Below are 22296 nucleotides of genomic sequence, written 5' to 3' on the forward strand. Positions count from 1 at the left end.
TGTTAGTGTTACTGTTAGTGTTAGTGATGATACAACTAGTTGGTGTGGTGGTTAGTGGTTGTGCGTGTGGTGGTACAGGTGGAGGTGGTGCAGACGAAGAACAAGTGGTGGTGCTGGGTGTGTTGGGTGTAGAACTAGTTGCTGTGGCTTTGCAGCAAATGTCGCTGCTGCTGCTGCGGCTGCTGCCACTGGATGTGATGGACGTGGATACATACATATTCTCGGCCAGTTTGCCGCCGGCGAAGAGCTTCTTGTTGCGCTTCATAAAGATGTAGACCGCCCAGCCGACAAGGATTAGCGGCAGCACCACAAAGAACAGTATCCACAGCAGGCGCTGGAAGCTGAGTGCGCCTGTAATAAAAATAATTGAAAATATAAAGAGCGTTAATATATATTACTTTAAATGTTGTAATTAATATTACGTCAATCCTTAACTATTTTTAAATTTTAGTAATTCCCCGAATTTCGATTTTTCTTTTAAGTAGAAATCTTTTTGTTTGTTCTCTGTTTTTTTCCTATAAGCAGGAAATTAGAATTTTGCTGGTTGTTCCGAAAGTTTATAAATCATCTACGAAGAATGTATCTTAATATACTCTATTCTTGCCCTTTTCGTTTTAAAATAAATTTGAAGTTGTGATTGTGTTTTTTTCATGGGGAACGAAGATAAATATAAAATAAATCAATCCATGCTAAAGGAACCATAAAATTTTAAATTTCTTATTTGGAACACACTTTTTTCTGTTTCCTACTACATATAACTAAAGAATTTATAATGTTGACAATGAAAATATTAAAAAATGTAAAGAATATTATAGTTCTTTCACTATTTGAATAACTTTTTGTCTTCTTAGAGACAACACAATAAATAATCATTATCTGCAATACCTTTTCGATACTATAAATGTAATTCTTGCTGTACTTACTGCTTGGATCTGTGGCTGGTCCACTGTCGACGGAACCGCCGTGTCCTGGCTTGCCGCAAGATTCTCCTCCATAGCCCACATCGCAGTGGCAATGTCCACGACTGTTGCACACGCCGTTGTCGTTGCAGTTCTCCGGACAGGCGGATCCCATGCCCAGCTGCCGCACATGATCGATGGCGAGGCACTTTTGATCGACGCACATGCTCTCTGTGCCACACTTGGCACCATTCGGTGTTAGACCGGGATCAATGGTCTGCAGTCCGAGATCAACCAGAGCTGTGCGGCAGGCGACAATCTTGCGATCATGACTGACATAGGAATGCGACAACACCGCCGCCGTTTCCATGCCAAACTCCAAGCGCTCATTCAAATGGGTGCAGTGCAGCATCCCGCAATGGACATGCGGAGGCGTGCACTTCACAAAGGTCTTGTTGAGCCGATTAAAGCCACAGTTGCCGAGGCGTGTTCCCTCCACATTCTTGTGGTAGCAATGCTCCGAGTTGTCACCCGTTGGACCCCAAAGGATGCGACACTGATTCGCATGGGAGCGACAAGTGCCATGGAAGCAATATGCCTGATTATTGTCACAAGGTTCCGTATCGCGTCGAAAGACATCCGCTGGGCAATACTCCGATTCGCCGGTGCAATACTCGGGCAGGTCGCATTCGTTCTCCTTGGGTCGACAGGCGCTGCCCGCCAGCTTGGGGCGACACGTCTCCAAGTCACAGCACTCGCCGGTGGCACAGGAAGCATTGCTGTGCAACATGCAGGTGTGTGCATTGCAGCAACTGTTCTCGCAGTGCGTCGGCAAACCGCAATCACACTGCTCGCCCGGCTCCACAAATCCATTGCCGCACTGCGGCGAATCGAAGAGCCTTGTGGGTTTGTTGCGCAGACAATAGTTCATGCCACGCGAGAAGGCAATCGTGAGCTGATCAATGCTGCAGCTGCTCCAGTGCACCGGGACGACAGCTGTGCTTGAGGCAGCCATCACACACTTCTCGTCGGGACAATGGCAATCGCTGGAATCGTGCTCCATGCCAAAATTGTGACCCATCTCGTGGGCCATGGTGGTGGCCACCACAGCCTGGACTTGGCTGTGCTGCATGCTAACACCGCCGGAGTATTCGTAGGTGCAGATAGGACCCTTGAGGGCTTTGCCCACCACGCCGCCCGAGAACATCTCTTTGGTCAGCAGCTGGGCGTTGTCGTTGGGATGCTCCAGGACCAGTTTGGTGCTGCGATAGTTGAGGAAATTGCGCAGCGTCACATCGCCGTCGCTGGAGAACTCGATCTCGTTCGATTCGTTCCAAATCACGACGCCCACCAGCGCCACAAAGATGTTCAGGGGCACATAGAGCTGTAAAGGATGAAGAAAAAGAGATTAGTACTGACTGATCAGAATATTTGGCATATTCCTTTCACTTACTGCATTCACAATGTTGGCCAAATCCTTGCAGTGCTGATGCACTCGCTTCGCGTTCTCGCCAAAGTGCTTGTACAGCTTGTTGTCCACCACAATCACCAGCTCCACATAGCTGGAATACTTGTTCGCATTGTACGGTCCACGTATCAGCTGACTTTCATCGGCATCGGCATCGCGTCGCTGGCGCTTCAGCAAGCGTTGGAATTCGTTGCCATCCAGTTTGTGTGGTTCCCCCGAATGTTTGGCATCGTGTGGAAAGTGGTTGTCCTTGTGGTTGTCGTAGCCACAGGTAGCATTCGTTTGCAGCATGTCGGCGTGCCTGTAATTCAATATTTCCGTTGCCAAAAATTAATAACGGAAGTGCGAGTCATCGTTTCAATTGTGGGGGGGGGCAAGGAAATGTTTTTGGAATGGGCTCGGCTAATAAAGCAAATATTTATGTGGAGCAAACATTGGGGCAGGTAAGCGGTAAGCAACTCCTGCTGTGGCAGGGGCAGCGGCAACTCGATGTTGATTAGCTGTCTCGACAACGGCAACGGTAAAGGAAAAGGTAAAGGCAAAGGCAGAGCAATTGCTTGATTAGATAAGCGCCACTCTCAAAGATGGCCACGTGAACTTTGCATGCGAGAAGTGTAGCTTGATGCTTAGATACCCTATAATCATCGACTAAATAAGTGCAAAAGAGTTGGCACAAGTAAATCCATTTACAATGAAAGTCATTATTAATGAAAGGTTCACTTCTTTTCTATACCACATATACCTTAAAGAACAATTTCGCTTCATTTGAAGCGAAATATATCACTATCACTATATACATAGATAATACTTGCGCCACTTGACAGATAACATGCGTTATAAAAGTGGGCAAACAGTCGTTGCACTCTCTTCAATTTAATTACGCTTTAATCAGATTAGACAGACGGTTGAATTGTACCCAGATATCATGTTTGAACTAGAATTTTATTATTTTTGCCTGTTGCACTCAGTCTGATTTAAAGGAAATAAACAGAACGTTAACTAATAAAAGTTGGAAATAGTCAATTTCCTGTAATTTGGTGTTACTAATATACGCTATTAAATCTGATTTTATAGAACAAAACAGTTTGTTAATTAGCGAACTGTTAATTCGCTGTAATTCGTAATTACTTAAAGTGAAGTTTATTTAAGCTAATTAGTTAAACAGCAATCCCTTTTGGTTCAAACAGACGCTATTACATAGTCTTCAATAGAAATTAATATAATATTAGCTAACAAATTAAACAGCAAAAATTACTATACAACAAGGCTGATGTAAGGCAACTTTACAGAATGTCAGCTAATAGCAACCAACTCTTAATTGTCCGCAATTGAAGTGTCAAGTCTGGCTTTGTGAAATTTAACAGAATGTCAGCTAACAAGTTGATCTACAGTCTCTGCAGGTATTAACAGCTGCTATGGAGTGTACACTGTTAAGTCTGTGTACACTGTTAAATCTACCTTGGTGAAACTTAACAGAACGTTAGGTAATGTGTAGTAAACTGAACTTCGCAGTTATTAAAATTAGAGTATATGGAATTTGACTGAATATTCGCAAATGTAGCTACAGTTAATTCTTATTTGATTATTCTTAACATAATTAGAATGAACAAAATCTTATTGCTCTCTCATTAACACCTTGCATTGCAGCTGGCTGCAATTTGAAACTTCCTTGTTGAATTTCTTCCTCAAGGTCGTAACTCACCTGAGCAGATAGTGGTCATTGTGCAGCCGTCCATTGCTCTCGATATGCGGGTGTATAAAATATGTGTGCTCGCCATCAAAGACGACGCCATTGAGACTGCCATCGCAGGTGGAAAGCGCCACACTCGACTCCGGTTTACCGCGAATGCGTCCCTGAGAAAGAGAGAGAGAATGAAAGATAGTTACCACACTAGTTGCAATTGAAGCGACAACTACAACAACTTGAACTCACCTGATAATGGCATAAATCAACGTCAGTCTTGGTGAAGTTGCGCACCACGTAACCGGAGCCGTTGCCGGAGTTATCCGCCCGATTGCTGGCATTCTGATAGCGCAGGAAGTGGGCGTCGGGCAGCAGGCGATCGTTGCGCTGCAGTTCGATGTGGATGCGTTGTCCTTGGTGCGTGTAGCTCAGCGTTAACTGCTCCGCATGCAGACCATCCTGCAACACATTTCAAGAGATTTCAGTTTAATTTCCTCCACGCACGCAGCATATGTAATGAGCATGAAATGGGGGGCGAAACACACGCAAATCTGGGGGCGGCTTGTCTATCCCCATTCTCACAGTTTTCTAGGTGCGAATGTGTAAAATTCTACGCCCATCTTCACTTTGCCCTGGCTAATAACAGGCTGCCCTTTGGCTCGTGGCAACTAATTAAAAAAGGGTTTCATCAGCATTTCAGCATTCCACGTTTTGTGGCACACACACACACCCATTTATTTCGCTACACACTCATACACACACAGGAAGCTTTTGCTATATAAAAATATCCTGCGTATATTTATCTTTAATTTACGCTACATGTTTCAGCTTAATCTACAGCCATTTCCCTCAATTTTGTGCTGAGTTATTAGTTGGCACAAACACGCACAGTTTTGGCTTAGCTGTTGTACTTCTATATAATATAAGGATTAGCTAATTAAGCCTACAATTTTGCCAACTAACAACAGCAATGTTTTATGCTTAAATCCCAAGTCTAGACATCTCTTTAATTGAAAACGAAGCAGAGTAAGCTTCACGATTTACTGCTCTTTGCTTTCTTTAATTTACTTTTTTCCCCAATATTTAGTTAACCCTTTGCCACATTGCTTTTTTGCTTCTCTCTGAGCTTCTCGCCCCCTTTTTTTTTGCATTAGCTTTCAATTGAAATTTTATCTCTGGATATAAAATTTGCTTTTACCAACATCGCTGGCATCTGTTTTGCTGCTACTACGTTTGCTTTTTTTATCCATTACTTTACACTTGAATTATTACTTTTCTTATTCTTTTACTTTTCACTTTGCTTCAGGGCTTTCTTTTAATTTGCAGTTTACCCTTTCCCCTTTTCCCCTCGCTTCTCGTGCTGCTCAATTAGCTGCCCTGTGTAGAAACTTCTTGCAGCGTTTCTTGTTGAACTTTCGCTTCTTATGTCCACACCGTTGCAGCTTTAACCGTGAGCGATGTCTCAACTTGACCTACTTGATGCCCAAATGGAAAATGGAGGATGGGAAAATGGGGACGGGGTTGCGTACTTACCGCTGCATCCAGAGAGCTGTGGAGGGCGCGCTTAGTGCGACCATGTTGCACTTGGGGGCGTATCACAGTGTGTGTTGAAAACTCATTAAGGGCAGGAAAATAGTCACCGATGTGTGCTGCAAATGGAAAGGAAAAGAACACGTTTATGAATGTATGTAAATGTGTATGCGAAAGCGATTAACACACTGTAATTATAGCACAAGATACTTAGATACAAATGTATCTTCTGGCATGAGTGTGGAACACACCCAAAAGCTAAGCAGACAGCATGACAAAGACAAATCCGCTGTGAGTGAAACTTTGGCCCTGACTGAAAGGTGTCTCTAATGGGCTTAAGTTGCGCGCATGGCGCATGACAACTTGAGCCCATAATTAAGGCAAAGAATCCGCCACAGTTTGATAATTATTAAATGTTCCCAGATGACTGATAAGATGCACAGAGTAAACAATAAAGCATCTCTGTGTGAATATCGAGTATATAAAAGCAGTCAGAGTCTATCTAATGTGTGATGTATGGCCATGGCCGGTGCTAAAATTAGCGAGTTCATAAATTAAGTATGTGATACAGATTTGGAACTACACACATTATATATGTATGTATCCGAATATGCATGCATGTATGTATGTGTGTGTTCTGGGAACTTGCTTGTAACGTAAAACACGTCTAATTAATGCAGACCAAACAGACAGCGCAGATGTCTGACATGCAGCAGCAGCAGCAGAAGAAGAGACTACGTTTTGTATCTTGCAGATACATTTCGCACATGCGTGGGCTCAGCTCTTCTGCTGCCGCTGCTGCCCTCAGCACTTGGGGCACAAGTGGACGCCGTGAGTGAGTCGCTTACTCATTCACTCACATGGCCAGCAGCGAGCAGCGAGAGCATTGAGCAAAACAATAAACCTCGCCACAAGATTTTGGGGGCCCCCTAAAAAGAAAACATCTTTCAATTTTAGCGACTGCCAAGTCTGGCAGACCAGCAGCAGCATCGTCATCATCATCATCATCATCATCTCTTCTACCTCCAACTGCTGCTGCCTCATCTCCATCGAAAAGTCAAGACGCTTTCCAAGTGTCACACGCGTCAGGGCTTTTTTTGTTGTTGTTTAACACAACGACGCCTCAAACAAAAACCAGAAAAAGTTTTCGTTTTTTTTTTCGTTATATTTATATTTTATTTTTATAACTCGCAACGTTTAACGCACAAAGCTGAAGAGCAGACAACTTGGATTCTTTTAGCTCAGCAGATTTCCCTCTTCTCTTTTCTCGTTTCTCTCATTTCTCTTCTTTTCCTTTTTGGGGCTCATGTCTTTTGTCATTGCGAATCAGTGATTCGCAATTAACGACACCAGATTTAAGATCCCCTCAAGGGACAGAGCAAAACCTAATCAATTTTCATTGTGTTCGTTAGCTGCATACCAAATATAAGAAGCGATGACACGAGTTTAAAGTGAAACTAATAAAGGTATTTTTATTGCAAGTGCTGTGCGGAGATGAGATCAGTGGAAATTGAGCTGTAAATTTGCTGACAGCCATCGAAATTTCTATTCTAGTGGAGAGAGAATGAGATTTTAAATTCAAATGCTCAGCAAATATTTTTGCAATGAGAATTTACGCATTTTATTCGATTCTGCGTAAGTCAGCATTAAACTTGTCAATCTATTTCCATTGTGTGTTTGGCCAAATTTAAATTGGAATTTGAATATGAATACGAACAATTTTCATTCATATTTTATAACTATAAAAAACATTTGCCAACAACTGTTGCCAGCTGTTAATTGGCAAACATTGTTGTAGGCATTTTTAATAGCAATGTTCATAATAAATACTTCTGTGAGGAATTTGTTATAATTTGTGGCACGTTCATTTGTTTATAAATTCGAACATTTGTTTAAATTGCTGGGGGCAATAATAGAATATTTCGTTCATCAAGGAGAGGGGCTAAGTTTAATGGATCTGAAGTGACTAATCAATGTCTCAACGCTAATGACTTGCAGACTAATGCAAATGCCCTTAGGACATTCCAAATTACTTGCGAGGAATACTCGGCATGGGTGTGAAACTATTACAGAAACTAATTAACCCAAAACGAAGACACCCAATGATTGATAGTTGCGAGCGTTCTAATGAGCTGTGCTTCGTGGTAATTAATAAATAATAAAAATCGAGTTAGCAAGCGAGATTCAAGATGGAATTTATGCAGTTTATTTGACCAGTTTTATATTTTATTGCGAGGGACCTTAAAAATAACTGCGAAAATGTTTATCAATTGATAAGCGAACTGCTGCTGGTGATAAGCGGCGACTTATGATATCTACTATGTGGTTATAAATAGTCGAGTGTGAAAGGCAAACGCCACAAAACACAAGAGGTCATAAAACATGCCTCGGCTGTTGAGAGAGAGCAAACGGCGCCAGGAGGCGTTACAAGGACCTTTTTGTAGTGGAAAATCATTAAAACTAGAACACAACAAACACACACACACACACCAGCACACACACTTAACAGATGCGCCGTGGGATACACGTTTGGCTAGACAGCGGGAAATTATCACACGAGACGCTGCGAGCTCTGCTCTCAGCTCGAGGCATAAAACATATGGCGCATTTTTAGAATGAGAGCTCAGGGTCAGAGCGGGGAACTGGAATTGGAACTGCGACTGCGACTGAGGCTGAGGTTGGGCGTTGTCTGGTCGCGCACGTCCATCATCGTCTCAACTGATGATGGGATTGAAGACCTAAAAATAAAATGAAATAGGAAAAGCAGACGCCGTTGTTTTTGTTTCTGTTTCTGCTTTTTTTTTGACGTTTTGACGAACTCATGTCATCGCCTTTCTTTGAAGTCGATGATGACGATGAGGATGCTCATGATTGTGTGGCAAAGGATTTGCTACGCTTGAGGATTAGTTGGACCAACATTGCAGCGAGTGTGTTTACTGCGTTTTTGTTTGGTTGTTTGGTTATGCAGCGCTCTCTGTTTGTGCGCCTCTTCATGGGGGTTACAACAGTCTCGGAAATTTTATTATCGCACACAGCCCGCAGTCTGTTAACTGAATCTCAATTGATTTTTCATGCAAATCCCGAATAAAATAAACGGCAGCTATCACTTGGCACTTGTCAACCCCCGCTTGAGAATATGAAGGGGAAGAGAAGGGGACTCGTATAACAATCAACACAGCGGCAACAAAAATTTATATTTATAACTTGCGTTGTCATAAAAAACAAAACGAATATATAATACTGCAATGACATTAAAAAACATTGAGACACTTGAGAGTGTTTTTTTTTTCTTTTGATGGCTTGGCCAATTGAGGAACTAAATAGAGAAGAATATTCTCTAGCTATAAATTGTTATAAAGGGGATTGAAAGGGGAATTCTATGGATATGATTTTCCAATTTGAATGATGAAAAATGCTGCGCTCTGCATTTTTCAATAATGGCTCCAGGCATTTAATATTAATGCTGAAATGTTTTGGAAAAATTATGATGCCAGGGGAAAAATGTTAAACCCAATTAAAAGTGCCTCATTTGGATTGCGTTCTTCTTAGGAGGAAGCCCATAAAATTTGTAACACTTCACGGTGAAGTTTCAACGGCAAAATATTAATAGAATTCTTTTTGGAATCAGGGCATAAATATATATGGCTGGCTCCATAAACAGATTAGTGGCAGCTCCCCAAAGGCGTGGGAGGGAGGGGAAGAGGAGAAAAGGGCAAGCGATGCACGAATATGGCAAATGCATTACGAATGCATTTCTTGAATCCGTCGAAATCGAATGTGTGCCTAATTGATAAACAAGACGAAGACGAACGCATTGCAGAGGAAGGAGGGGAGAAGAGAATGGGAAAGACAGGCAACTTTTCACTTTGTCTTTTTTGTTCCCTCAATTCATTTGTGTATACAGACATTTTCCTTCAAACTGAGGTTGAAGTTTTTCAACTTTTGTGTTCTTTCGAGTTCTGACTGCGCATAATTGAGTAATACACGCACACTCGCATAGAAAATAAAATTTCAATTGTTGCCGGGCAAACGAAAGGCAATAAAAATGAAAATTTAAATGAAAAACAAACCCCCCGCTGCCGCCAAAACGGGGGGAAATCAAATAAGGAAAGTCACGCACACATCATCGTCGTATCACAATTCAATTAAATTCTCTTTTCGCTCTTCGCAGCCAGAACAAGCTTTTCAATTTGGGGCCACATAACGTTGTATATATAAAAATAAAAATAAAATGCTCGGAAAAATAAAGCAAATAAATTGCAAGCACAATTATTCTTTGGCATTTTGATAGCAGATAAATTGTTAATGACTGTTTGCTTTAAATTTTGCTAATTGTTATTGTTATTTCAGCTGAAGTTGTGCCACAGATACAAATGTATATTTTCAATTACAACAGCAAACTATTTACAAATTGGAAATTTTATTTGAAATATATTTGCTTCCACAATATTTAACACAATTTTCGTTCAATTCTGTATAAATTAGAAACTTTATTTGCTAAATAAATAGAAAACTTTATTTGAAATAGTTTTACCATCAATGCTTCCTCTATGTGGAACACAGATTTCATGCAAGCAACATTAACTGCAATTTGCCACAAATGAAAAACTTTCTGCAAGCTGAAGCATATGATTATAATCTAATCAATTAGATAGCGTTGCACGCTTATCGGATTAACGACAACAAATTGCAGTTGAGTGAGCACAAATTGTTTTTGCACCTGAATTTGCAGTGGGAAATGGGAGATGCAACAACCACTTGTGGCAACACTGCAGCATGCCACGCAATGCCACAAACTAACAACTCCGAAATTTGGGTTAAACGCAAACTGTGAACAATAGTCAGAGATAGAGAGAGAAGGTGGCAACTTCACAGGCTGAATTTAACAGCATTTTGCATGATTTGCACGTTTCAGTTGAGGTAAATTTGATTAAATTAATCAAGTTACACAGGTGAAAATGCAATTAAAACGAAGAAGACCGCAAAAAGAGAAAGAGAATGAGAGAGTCTAGTATAGTCCACACACACACACACACACACACATACACAACGTTGCTGTATTTGATTGATATTGATTGAGCACTGTCAAAGTTCAATCTGCAAGCGGCTGCAGCGAAGTAGCGCTGTCTGAATTATTTATAAGCAACTCGATGTTGGATTGTATAAATAACATGGGCCACGATGCAAGTATAACAGCAACAACAGCAACGAGAACGAGGCAAGAAATGGGAAAAAGAAAACGGGCAACACGACAGCCAAGTAACAGAATCAGAAATCAAATTGTAACTTGAGAGCGCCCGCAGCCATGAAAGGACGTCACGTCGCATGGATTCGTGGGCTGTTGCTGTTGTTGTTGAATTGGGTTGGGGACTCATTCTCTGAGTCTTTGAGTTTGCGTCTTAGCTGCAACACCAAGCCAAAGCAGACTGTGCCACAAAGCCGCTTTGTTTGACACGACTCGTTGGTGGCGTGAAAAGCACTTGAGCCTCATAACAATTGTTGGACTTTTGGAGGCGCTCAGATTTCCGGCATTTAACTGAAAATGCACTCAGTAAATGAAAGAATGGCTCAGCGATTCTGTGTGGCCAACGAACTCCGCTGGCTCCTTTTGCCTTCCACAACCACAACCACAACACGAACAAGAACAAGAACATCAAGAACAAACCCTCTCTATCAGGTAACGCATCTTTGATTGGGATTTGTCAGCTATCTCTTCGACTTTCAATTTCGAACATCTGAGATTATGATCATGCACAACAAAAAGGTGTTCTACGTGTGGTCCCAATTTCGACAGTCATTCTAGGATTTTGGATTTGGGGAAATGTTTATAGGGTTGGGCACCTGTCAAACGCGGCTTTCAACTTTATTCGATTGCCTCATTAGGAGCGCATTAAACGCAATCGAAGCGCCATAAAACAACATGAGGCGTGGCCATCAAATGCATGTTGCATGCCTCTGCCTGGCCTGCTTGCAACATTCATTGCCTTGGTCTTGTCTCCATGTCCATGCTACACGATGTCGTGCAAAATACATAGTTGACTTTTTCCTTTTTTTTTGTTGGAGTGCAGCTTCCAATGGAAGCCGAACAGACAGCGGTTTGTTGCCAAGTGTGCGATACACTTTGAGAAATAATGAGCCACATTTTTATAAAATTATAAATTTTTTTACTATTAACAAAATCGGTATTAAGCTATTCTTGGAGTGGTTTAATAAATATACTTTTGTAATTAACATTTCAAATTTAAATTTTTGACAGTAGCGCTTCCCTTTTTCGCTGAGTGTAGCCACTTTGTGCTCCCACTTCGCAGTGCTTGCTCCGCATCTTTGTTTATTTGTGGTGCATGTGCAATGCGCATCTTTACAACAGGGTTTCTTCTGCCCAGACTGCGCCCTTTTGCATTTGGCTTCAATTAGGCGTTGCTAAAAATACTTTCATACTTGCTGGCGGCTGCTTTATTTTTGTTGCACTTTCCTTGCGCTGCGCTGCGTTTCATTTGTTTCTGTTTCTGTTTTGGGTTCCTGTTATTTCCCCCTCCGGCACTTGCAACAAATTAATTGCCCCGATGAATCGTCCGACGTCCGCCTTCTGTTGCATGCATAAATTATGCACTTTCTGCCGCTCGTTGTCTGCCTCGCTCTTTATCTCTCTTTGTCTACGTGCCTTGCTCTCTCTCTCTCTCTCTCTCTTTCTCTGTGTCTTGTTTTATTTTGTGTTGATGCAACAATTTGTATAAATCAATACGCGTACTTGTTGACAGGCGCCTTCGTGGCGCTCGCCTCGTCGCCCCGTGGCACCGTTAACATCGCACCGTCTGTCATTTTCAATGAATCATCACATGTAACACATATTACAGCCGTGACCCTATTTCGATGTACGCCACTGTGCCGACCGACCCACCACGCCCCCGCCCATCTGCCAAGAGGTGTAACATAAGTGTTGTAAAGACAAATTTCATTTTGATTCTACATTGTGTTTAACAATTTATTGGTTTGCATGATGTGAATTCATTAAAATTTGCATTGTCATTAGCAATTACGTTTTTGCATGATGTGATTACATTAACATTAGCATTAGAATTATCATTTTCATTACAAAGCCATTTTTGTATAATGTGTTTTCATTAAAATTAGCATTACATTAACATTATCATGGAGAAATGCCATTTGTGCTAATTTTGGTAACCATCTTGTACTTTCGCTTTTGTATTAGCACTTTCATTATTGTGGGCTGTATTATTGGCATTATTATTATAATGTTTATTAGCTTTAGCATTGTCATTACAGTATCAAATGTCATTACAACGTTGATAATTTTACAATCCGCTTTGACTTTAGCTTGTGCATTAAAATATTTATTATACTTGGCATTAACATTTTCATTACCATTGTTATTAGCATTACAATTCTCATTATTATTATAATCATAATTGCTTTGGCATATTGGATCACAATATCTATTTCCATTAATATTGCATTATAATTTGCATTGGCATAATCATTATCATAAGTATTAGTTTTGAGTTTCGGTTATGCATTATTAATATTTTCATATTTGAAATTGTCATTATAATTATAATCCGTATTATTTTTGCAGTACTTATCATACTATATTAACTTCATTATTATTCACGTTCACATTAATAGGTGCATTCATAATTAAATGCGCTGTTCCATTATAATTCACATTTGCATTTTCATTGTCATTGCTTCCTTGTTATTTCCATTGTCGTTATTATTATTGTTCGCTGAGCTGTTTCCAGCAAAGTTGTGAATGACAGGACGGGGATTGCAATTAATCTGTTTGTCGATCCCTACCCATGAAATTTCTCTTTCATGTCAAATTCGGACTGACCATTGCAATGGCTTCAAAGAACTGCAATGCGATGTCAGTTTCCTGTTACCTGCAATTAAATACCTGCAAAATCTCATTAAATCTCGCATGGCGGGCCAAACAATGACCAGACATCACTTTTTGTTAACATTTTCCAGTACTACGCACAATCTATAGTTGGAAAATAATAAACACCAAAATGGCAGAAAGTACCCATAGATACGATACATATTGTTGTTGCTGTTGCTGACTGCATTTGTGTTATTTCAGGCGGAATGAATGCCGATGGCATTGTGCAAAATCATGAAGGCATATATCAGGGCTAGATAAAGATCATGAACCGAGGTTGCACCTGCCCCTTGCTCCTGTATATTCAAAGCCACAGCGGGGCAGTCGGCCAATCTGTGCGCAAAAACTAATAGAATAGACAATGCAAAAAAAATAATTTAGACTTGAGTGGAGAGCGCAGCAGGCGGGCAAGAGTGAGAAATGCTCTCGGTTGGAAACTGTCGGTTTAGGTTGGTCGGACACTTCACTGACTGAAGGACTTTGTGGACGAAGCAAGCATCGCATTACACATTTGAGCCTCAATGCAAATAGTAAACTTTTACTTTTTCGACAACAACGACGAAGGACGAACTGTGTCTGTGTGTGTCGGCATTAAAGATCCTTAAACCTAACACTTTGCACAATGGGTATTTCCAACATTTTATTTCGGCAAGTGCTTGCCAACTACCGCGTTGCCAAGTACTTTCCTTTTGCGCGTTGCGTTGCGACCGCCCATTGAGCTCGCAGGACACGCAGGATACCAGCTGTGTAGCTCTGTAGTTACAGGTAACAGGCTCAGGTTCGTTTCGTTAAGCCGTGAAATTTCACACCCGCTGTGGCTGGCTTTTCATCATCAAGTGATTGTCAAGTTGATCCTGAGCAGGTAAATCTCAATATGGCCACTCAAATCTCGCCAACTCATTGTTTGCTCTTTATCGTCATTCAACTGGACATTCAACTATGTGCCCAAAAGGCTTTAACTTGTTTGCCAAAGAGCCGCTGGTTGAGCTGCTATCTGCTTGTCTCCTTCCATTCACTATTTACTTTGTCTAGTTTGTTATTTGACCGCGTGTGCTCGTAAAGTTATTGGTTCTGATAACTGATAACTCAGATAAGTCGCAAGCACTAGCACAGTAACTGTTCTTCTCTAGGGTGATGACTGTGCCTAATTGTCGCATTAAGTCATAAAACTAAACAATTTTAAGTATAGTCATAAAACGACTGACAAGAACAGCAATTAAAGCTGTTGACTTGTAAAGCTAACACTGGAATGGGAACCCACCAAAAGGTCAACAAGTTGTCCAAACTTGTATTGCCTTTAGTTGAACCTGGGCGTTAGCATTTAAGGCTAAAGCAAGTTCGTTCTAGCGTTGGCTTTCATTGCATTGTCTTTGTCTAATAGTAACTACTACTACAAAAAAAAGATGCTTTGTCTTCGCACATTCTTTATCAGCGATATTCATCAAATTATAGTACACAGTTTTTTTTTGCAGCTGTGCCAGATTGCCTATATATAGGAAATGCATTAAATGTAAATAAACGTAATATTATTAAGTGCGATTTATATGCATACAACATCATCATAATTGTGTTGTATGTCATTGACCAAGTGACTGAGTGACTGGATGAATGACTGACAGATTGTTGAAATAAATCTCAATCGGCGTAAATTGAAATGATTTGTTGCCACACACACACACTCACACATACAAACACACACAATAGACAGACCCACGAGTTGAGCTCCATCTTCAGCATTCAGATTCCGTTTCATGAGCTGCAGCTGGCGCCAGCAACAAAATGAAGTATTATTGTTGTTAGTTCCGTGGGTGCGGACAGGTTTACGTTTTGTTTACACTTATGGCATTAATATTAATGCGTATTCACTTCGAATCTGAAGAGCTTCATAACAGAGACAAGCCATGGATTGAACCAGGAACGAGGAAGTTATCAAATTAACTGCAGAAAAATGCATAAACAGAAAGCGAAGTTCTTAAAGATTTTCTTAAGGAAACCGGTTGCGAAATATGGCAAAAATTTCATTGAGAATTCTTTGAAATTCTTTTTAGTACACAATATAAAAACTTCTGTAGGAAATATGTGCTAAAAATAATTAAGTAAAAGAAATAAGCATCAAACTAAATTCACATAAAAACAACATACATATGGCAAATTAAATTCTTAAAAATATTCTCATGAAAACCAATTCAGAAATATATGAAACTAATTCAATGAAGAATATTTTAAATTTTTAATAACGTTCTTTCAAAATAAAAACCCTCATGTTTATCAATGAACCCGCATAATTAAGCTAATATGAAATATTAAAGAGATTTTTGCTGAAACTAGTTTGAAAATATGAAAAATAATTCCGTATGAATTCTTTTCAATTTTAAGAAATGTGGGAGTAAAGGTAAAAATGAAATTCACTTGAAAATTTTCAAAGAAACATATAGTAAACAGCTATTTGAAGTATTTTTCGTTACAACGCTTCAAAAACCCATCAAATTATTCCCAGCACAATTTGTCTATACTTTAAAATGCACAATTAAAAAATAAGTATATACAAAAATGTAAAAATATAAACTTTATCAGTTTGTTGACTGCAATTTGCCGCTGACCCACATTTCCCCCATTTCCCGCATTTCTCCCATCTGAGGAGTCTTCCGAATTTCACTTAACGTGAACATAAACTGCAAATTTAGTATGTGTGTTTTTCCCAATGTGTGGCAACAACACACTTTGTATATTTGGGGCTAGAATTGTGTTTGTGCTTCGGTTTTTGTCGACAATTTATAGTGATTGTGGCATAAACATTACGCACAATGCACGCCACAAGCTGCAAGCTGCAAGTTGGAAGTTGCATAAACATTGTTGCTACCATTTTTGGAGTTGATTGCCCGTTTCGTGGTAATGGCCAAGCATCGTTGCTGCTCCTTCTTCTGCTTCTGGCCCTTTTTATACCCGCTACCCATAGGGTAGAAGGGTATTATAACTTTGTGCCGGCAGGAAATGTATGTAACAGGTAGAAGGAGGCATCTCCGACCCTATAAAGTATATATATTCTTGATCAGCGTCAACAGCCGAGACGATACAGCCATGTCCGTCTGTCCGTCCGTCCGTCTGTCCGTCTGTCCGTATGAACACCTAGATCTCAGAGACTATAAGAGATAGAGCTATAATTTTTTTTCGACAGCATTTGTTATGTTTGCACGCAGATCAAGTTTGTTTCAAATTTTTGCCACGCCCACTTCCGCCCCTGCAAATCAAAAAAATCGAATAACAAGCGTAATTTTAAAGCTAGAATTACGAATTTTGGTATATACAGTAATAACTATAGTAGTTATGATCCCTGAAAATTTAGTTGCGATCAGAAAAAAATTGTGGAAGTAATTAAAGAAATACTTTTGTATGGGCAAAAACGCCTACTTACTAGGGGTCTGAGTTGCTTTGGCTGAAAATCTGGTATATTGTGCCGTCTATGGTATATTTTGAATGCGGTACTATATCGATATACTACATATACCATTTGGTATATTTTTTTTAGTATTTTTTTGCAGTATATTTGGTATATTTTGAGAATAATACCGCAAAATATATTATTTTTATTCAAAATGGGTAGCGGGTATCTCACAGTCGAGTACACTCGACTGTAGCTTTCTTACTTGTTTGTATACAGCTGTGTGAAAGCAAACTTTAGCTTCTGCTTCTGCTTCTACTTCTGTCGATTACCAACAATTGCAGACGCAGTTGCAGTTGCAGTAACTCTGCCAAAAAAGGAAATAAAACGCATGGCAAGAATGCGAAATCTTTCTCAGCATTTTCTTTCACTTTGTCTCTTTGTTGCACTATTGTTTTTTCTTCATTTTTTGTTGTATTTTTTGTGTTGTTGTTGTACATGGCCATAACGGGTGTTTTATGTGGTCAATGATCCTTAAACAAACGACTGAGAAACGCACTTCACTTCCTGGAATTGCGCTTTGTTTTAAAGCAAAGACAATGCACAAATAATCGGTAAGAATATTGATACGATGACAAAGATCGACAGTAAGATACTCTTCCCCTGTCTCCCCTCTTTCATTTCCTTTGATTGTCGGCGACGTTTTCGCCAGTAAAACTCCTTTTCAAATTGAGTGTATGCATAAAATGCGGAAGCAAAAAGGATAAACAACAAATTTCTCTGTGCATATCGACAGCTCGGGGCAGTTGCAATATTTGTGGGCGCGGCATTGAGAAACACACACAACATATGTGGCAAAAGACTGTCGATAGAGTTGGCGCATTTCCAACTGAAGTTGAAGTTGCCACGCCCAGTTTAGTCTTATCGTTTTTTGGTTATCCATTGTTTGCCTAATTATCATGCGAGCCTAAAGTGGGTCACACCCACAGAGCGAGAGAGAAAGAGAGTGAAAAATAAAGAGATAAATATTCACATATCCTTGACTAAAAGTTAGCAGCTAACTTTTCACATTTTGTTTTAGGTTTTTTTTTTGGCAAATGTGGAAAATGAGAACGTGTTTTATATGCGCAACTCTGAGGCCTTTTCATTTCACGCAAAAATGGCTTCACAAAGTTTTTGCGACAAATGCAAAATGTTTCAACAATTTAGTTGAAAAACACGAGTTTTTGGCCCCCGGAATTCAATTAAAATTCCACTTGGGGCTCTGCACAAAACTCTCCATGGAGTTGTCTATTACCCAGCTACTTGTTTTTCTTTGCCAGTCTTTTAACCACCACTCACACCGCATTTGCATTTGGAAGCGTGCTCTCTGCTGTTGGTGCTCATTAATATGCCTCCGTCGACGGTTGCCATTAAATCATAGTGTGGTTGCTAGTTGCTCTGCTGGCTGCCTTGACCATTTCGGGCAAGTTGTCGGCTTTTGGCTGACGCAAATTTTGGCAAGCCTTAAAAGTATCACAGCAAAGTCAAAGACCCAGCACCACTAAGCCAAATGTATCTGTATCTGCCACAAGGCCACAGTATAAAACCCTTTCCCCTTCCTCTTCTTTCTCCTACTCAGTAAAGAACAATTTACTGATATTCTCGTCGAGTTAGTTCTTTTTTTGGTCATGGTAATAACAATGTGTACGGGTTATTGATTTATTTTTGGCAAAATTCGCTAATAAAATACTCTTCATTTCCTGAGTGCGAATTTATGTAGATATAAGAATATGTGGATGGTGGCAAAGTATTTATAAAAAGGTTTAGAAGCTTAATTGAAAGAGAAGAGATGTGCAATAAAAATAGTTTGTTATCTAGTTTAGCAGTGGACATGATGGAAATATGTCAAAGATTACAGCATACTTGATGATTTGGATTTAATACTGATTTGATTTTAATAAAGTAAGAAAAACGTAGTTGAAGATTTATAATATAATATATGACTTGACCTCGAAGAAATTTAGCAAAGTATTGAAGTTGCTGATATGTTATAATATAATATATTTGACTTGAAGAAAGTAATCACAGTGCTTGAAGTTTTAGATATATCTTAATATCTGATTTGACTTGAAAAAATTCTGTGCGCAATAACTGAATTATTTTTGCAGATAATCACATTCTGATGAAGTATTCAAGATTCTTAAAAATGAATAACTTGTAAACATTCTCTAACAAAAATAAAGATCAAAAGTAACACTTGTATATACTAGAAGATACTTTATTTGTTTTTGGTTTTTGTAAATACTCTTTCCTATAAAAATATGTATAGCTTTTATTATTTTCCTTACTCTTCTTGCATTAATTAAATAGGTTTAAGTAGAAAAGTCAAACTTGTTTCTCTTCTAAACACCTTCTCTTGTAAAAATTTCCTCCATATCATTCTGTGAATGTGTTCCAATTATCATACTTTCTTTGCAGATATAATATTCCTTGATCACGCAGAGTATTTTGACAGTCAGGTACAAAACTTTGTCTGCTTTTTGCAACTGGTTCTCAGTTTTTATTTTTATTTTTTTTTTGGGCGGCTCTTCATTTATGAGCTGGCGCATGAAGCAGCTGCTTGGGTGACTAACTTCGGCAAGCACAAGTTGTATGTGCTAGGGGGCTAGTATGTGTTCTAAATAAATGCTGCATATCATGACGAGCAGCTGTTTGGCTCAAGACAAAAGCCGCTATATAAATGACAGGCGCAGCGACAGTGACAACAATAATGCTAACAACAATAATAACGACAGCAACAACAATGAGAAGCAGCCAAAATGATGACGACTCAATTGAGGCCACAGAAGTACGAGTATTCTTTTCATTTTATTTGCTGAAGAGCTAGGCAACTAAATGGAACTGCGATTATATTTGATAAGGGTTGTTGTTTTTGCTATTTTATTTATACTTTAAGAGGGGGTAGAGAGCTGACACAATTTGTATGCCTCCTGTCGAAGGCCAGCAACTAACAGAAAATGGTATGAATATGGTCAAAAGTATTTCAAATTTGGTGTAGATAATGGCAAACAGATAGACGCGATTATAATGATATGTTTACTTCTACCTTTTTGTATATAAATATGGGAATTTATATGTATCTACGTACAGTATGTGAAGTGACTCAGTTCTAAGCCTTTCCGTCTGACCATTTCATTCAATTAGCTTACCTGAAAGAGACAAAAGAAAAAGATGGGATTAGGATAAAGATAATTGAGATTATAATTAGCATAGTATAAGGCAAGCGACTGAGGCTTTTAAAGAGCAGAGACAGTCGGGAATCTCGGGAATTACAATTAATAACCCATTAATGCTGGCGACACTAAATGCTGGGAAAGTCTCTCCCTCTCCCTCTCTCTCTTCATATCTCTATCTCTCTAATGCACGCTGACATTGAACTGCACTTTGGGGGCAAACATGAATCTGTAGTTGCAGCTGAAGCTGTCACTGGAGCTTTCCCAACACGCTTTTCCTATAAATCACTCGAATGCAGCTCCCCATGCAGTAGCTGCCACAAATGTGAACTGGCGGATGTGCGAGTGCTGCAAAACGGGTTGCTGTTTAGAGAAGGGTGAGGGGGAAGGGGTTTGGGGAATGAACTCATAGATGGACAAACCGACGCACTTGTCGCCACTTCGATGGCAATTAAAACCAACAAGTTTTTCCCCCACACACAGAGACAATGACTGTGTAAGTGTGTTGGTTGCGAACAGTGAAATCGATATCAGTTTTCATATGGCGGAAAAATGGTTTCAGCTTTAACATTGCTCAGCCCAAACACTGACTTCGTTTCTCCTCTTTGAAACCGCAACAAGGTCGGCGCTCAACTTTGTTGTTTTTTTTTTTTATGGCAATTAAGTTCACGTTCAACAAGCAAACAACAAGATTCGCACACAGATGCGCCTACTGCGAAAAAGAGAATCATTTTTGTTTTGTTTTTTTGTTATAATCAATTCATAAAAAAGAGAAACAATTTATTGCTCCACACACACACTCACACCCACATTCACTTGCGCTTTAACTGAATGTTCTGGCGACCTTGAGATTACGAGTACGCTCTTGGCAAATATGTGGAATAAAAAAAGAAATTAAATATTCATAGTATACACTACATGAGGGTGCATTAATCATGACATTAGAAAGTCATGCCAGTCATGTACACAACATATTACTATAACATATTTTGTTATGTGGGCTGAAGAGTCCTCAAAATGCTGAAGGCCGACAAAAAAGGATTTTGTTGTCCACTCGAGTGGCGATAACACAAGGATATTAAGTATAGTTTGAAAATGCTACAAAGCTTAAGTATTTATCAATTGAATAATGTTGGTTATGTTATACATACATATATACATACATATATATCCATCAATCAATAGTTACGCAATTGTGGTTTGGGGTTAGGAAACTTAAAGCTAGTTACTCTTGAAAGTAAATGAATGTAAGTAAACATTCACAAACTATGTGTAATATATATTAAAAGTGATTAATATCGGTTGAAATAGCAAAGTAATTAAAGATTTGGATATTTCAAAATGTTTGTTATTTATAATATATTCAGCGATCTTAACTTATCGCTTAGTCATTTCGTGCAGTTTATTTTAAGAATTATACAAATTATATCATTATTTATGTAGAGCAGTGATTAATTTTTGATAAGAATTGCGATTTATTTAAAGATTTAGTTATTAAAAAAGTTATATTATTTATACACTTCTTAGAGGTCTATAAAACCCATAATTTAGTCATTTCATGCAGTCTATTCTAAGAATTTTAAATATACACTAAATATTTATATAAACAGTGATTAATTTTTAGTTGAAGCAAGGAATTAATTAAAGATTTAGGTATATTAATTTTACGCTTATTAACAATATCTAGCGATATATAAAACTTATCGTTTAGTCATCTCATTCAGTTGATTCTAAGAATTATAAATCATCTAGAAACCCTCTCAATTATCAAGTGATCTGCCAATTTTATACACTCATATTTATTTCAGTGAATTCTAGACTTGTTCTAACCAAAATAAAAGCAGCAATAATATTATATTTCATTCAAAAACAACTATTGTACTTGTTATAAAGCGAGTGACATTCAATTATAAAAGGAAATACAAGCTAAGATCATTTAGATGGTTTTTATTGAACCAACATCAAATAAGCAAAATCAAACACTCAAATCAAACAACTGTTACACAAAGCCTGGACAAACAAAAGTTGGCAATATGGACAAAATGCAATTAGTTGCTTTCATGTTGTTATTGACAATATGACCAAAAATTTGCATTTGCCAGTGCGATAAATTGCAATTAATTGCTACGATTTTTGACACTCGATGTTTGGTTGCTTGTTTTGCTATGAATGGCTTTTGCCACATTGTTGTTCCCGCATCCTTTCTCCGCAAGTCTCGCTG

The 22296-nt window shown here is 39.0% G+C and overlaps 1 protein-coding gene across 1 annotated transcript in view; it reads right to left on the bottom strand.

Annotated features, from left to right (window-relative positions):
* LOC132784110 (disintegrin and metalloproteinase domain-containing protein 12) overlaps positions 1-22296 on the bottom strand; it is a 38260-nt gene that overhangs the window by 3598 nt on the left and 12366 nt on the right. The window contains exons 2-7 of the mRNA XM_060789515.1: positions 5585-5700; positions 4301-4510; positions 4070-4221; positions 2353-2668; positions 924-2283; positions 216-351 (exon numbers count right to left, since the gene is read on the bottom strand). Of these exons, the coding sequence (XP_060645498.1) occupies positions 216-351; positions 924-2283; positions 2353-2668; positions 4070-4221; positions 4301-4510; positions 5585-5700 (2290 nt within the window). The remainder of the gene's footprint in view (positions 1-215; positions 352-923; positions 2284-2352; positions 2669-4069; positions 4222-4300; positions 4511-5584; positions 5701-22296) is intronic.

This window comes from Drosophila nasuta, chromosome 2R (genome assembly GCF_023558535.2).
Source record: "Drosophila nasuta strain 15112-1781.00 chromosome 2R, ASM2355853v1, whole genome shotgun sequence".
Taxonomy (NCBI): Eukaryota; Metazoa; Arthropoda; class Insecta; order Diptera; family Drosophilidae; genus Drosophila; species Drosophila nasuta.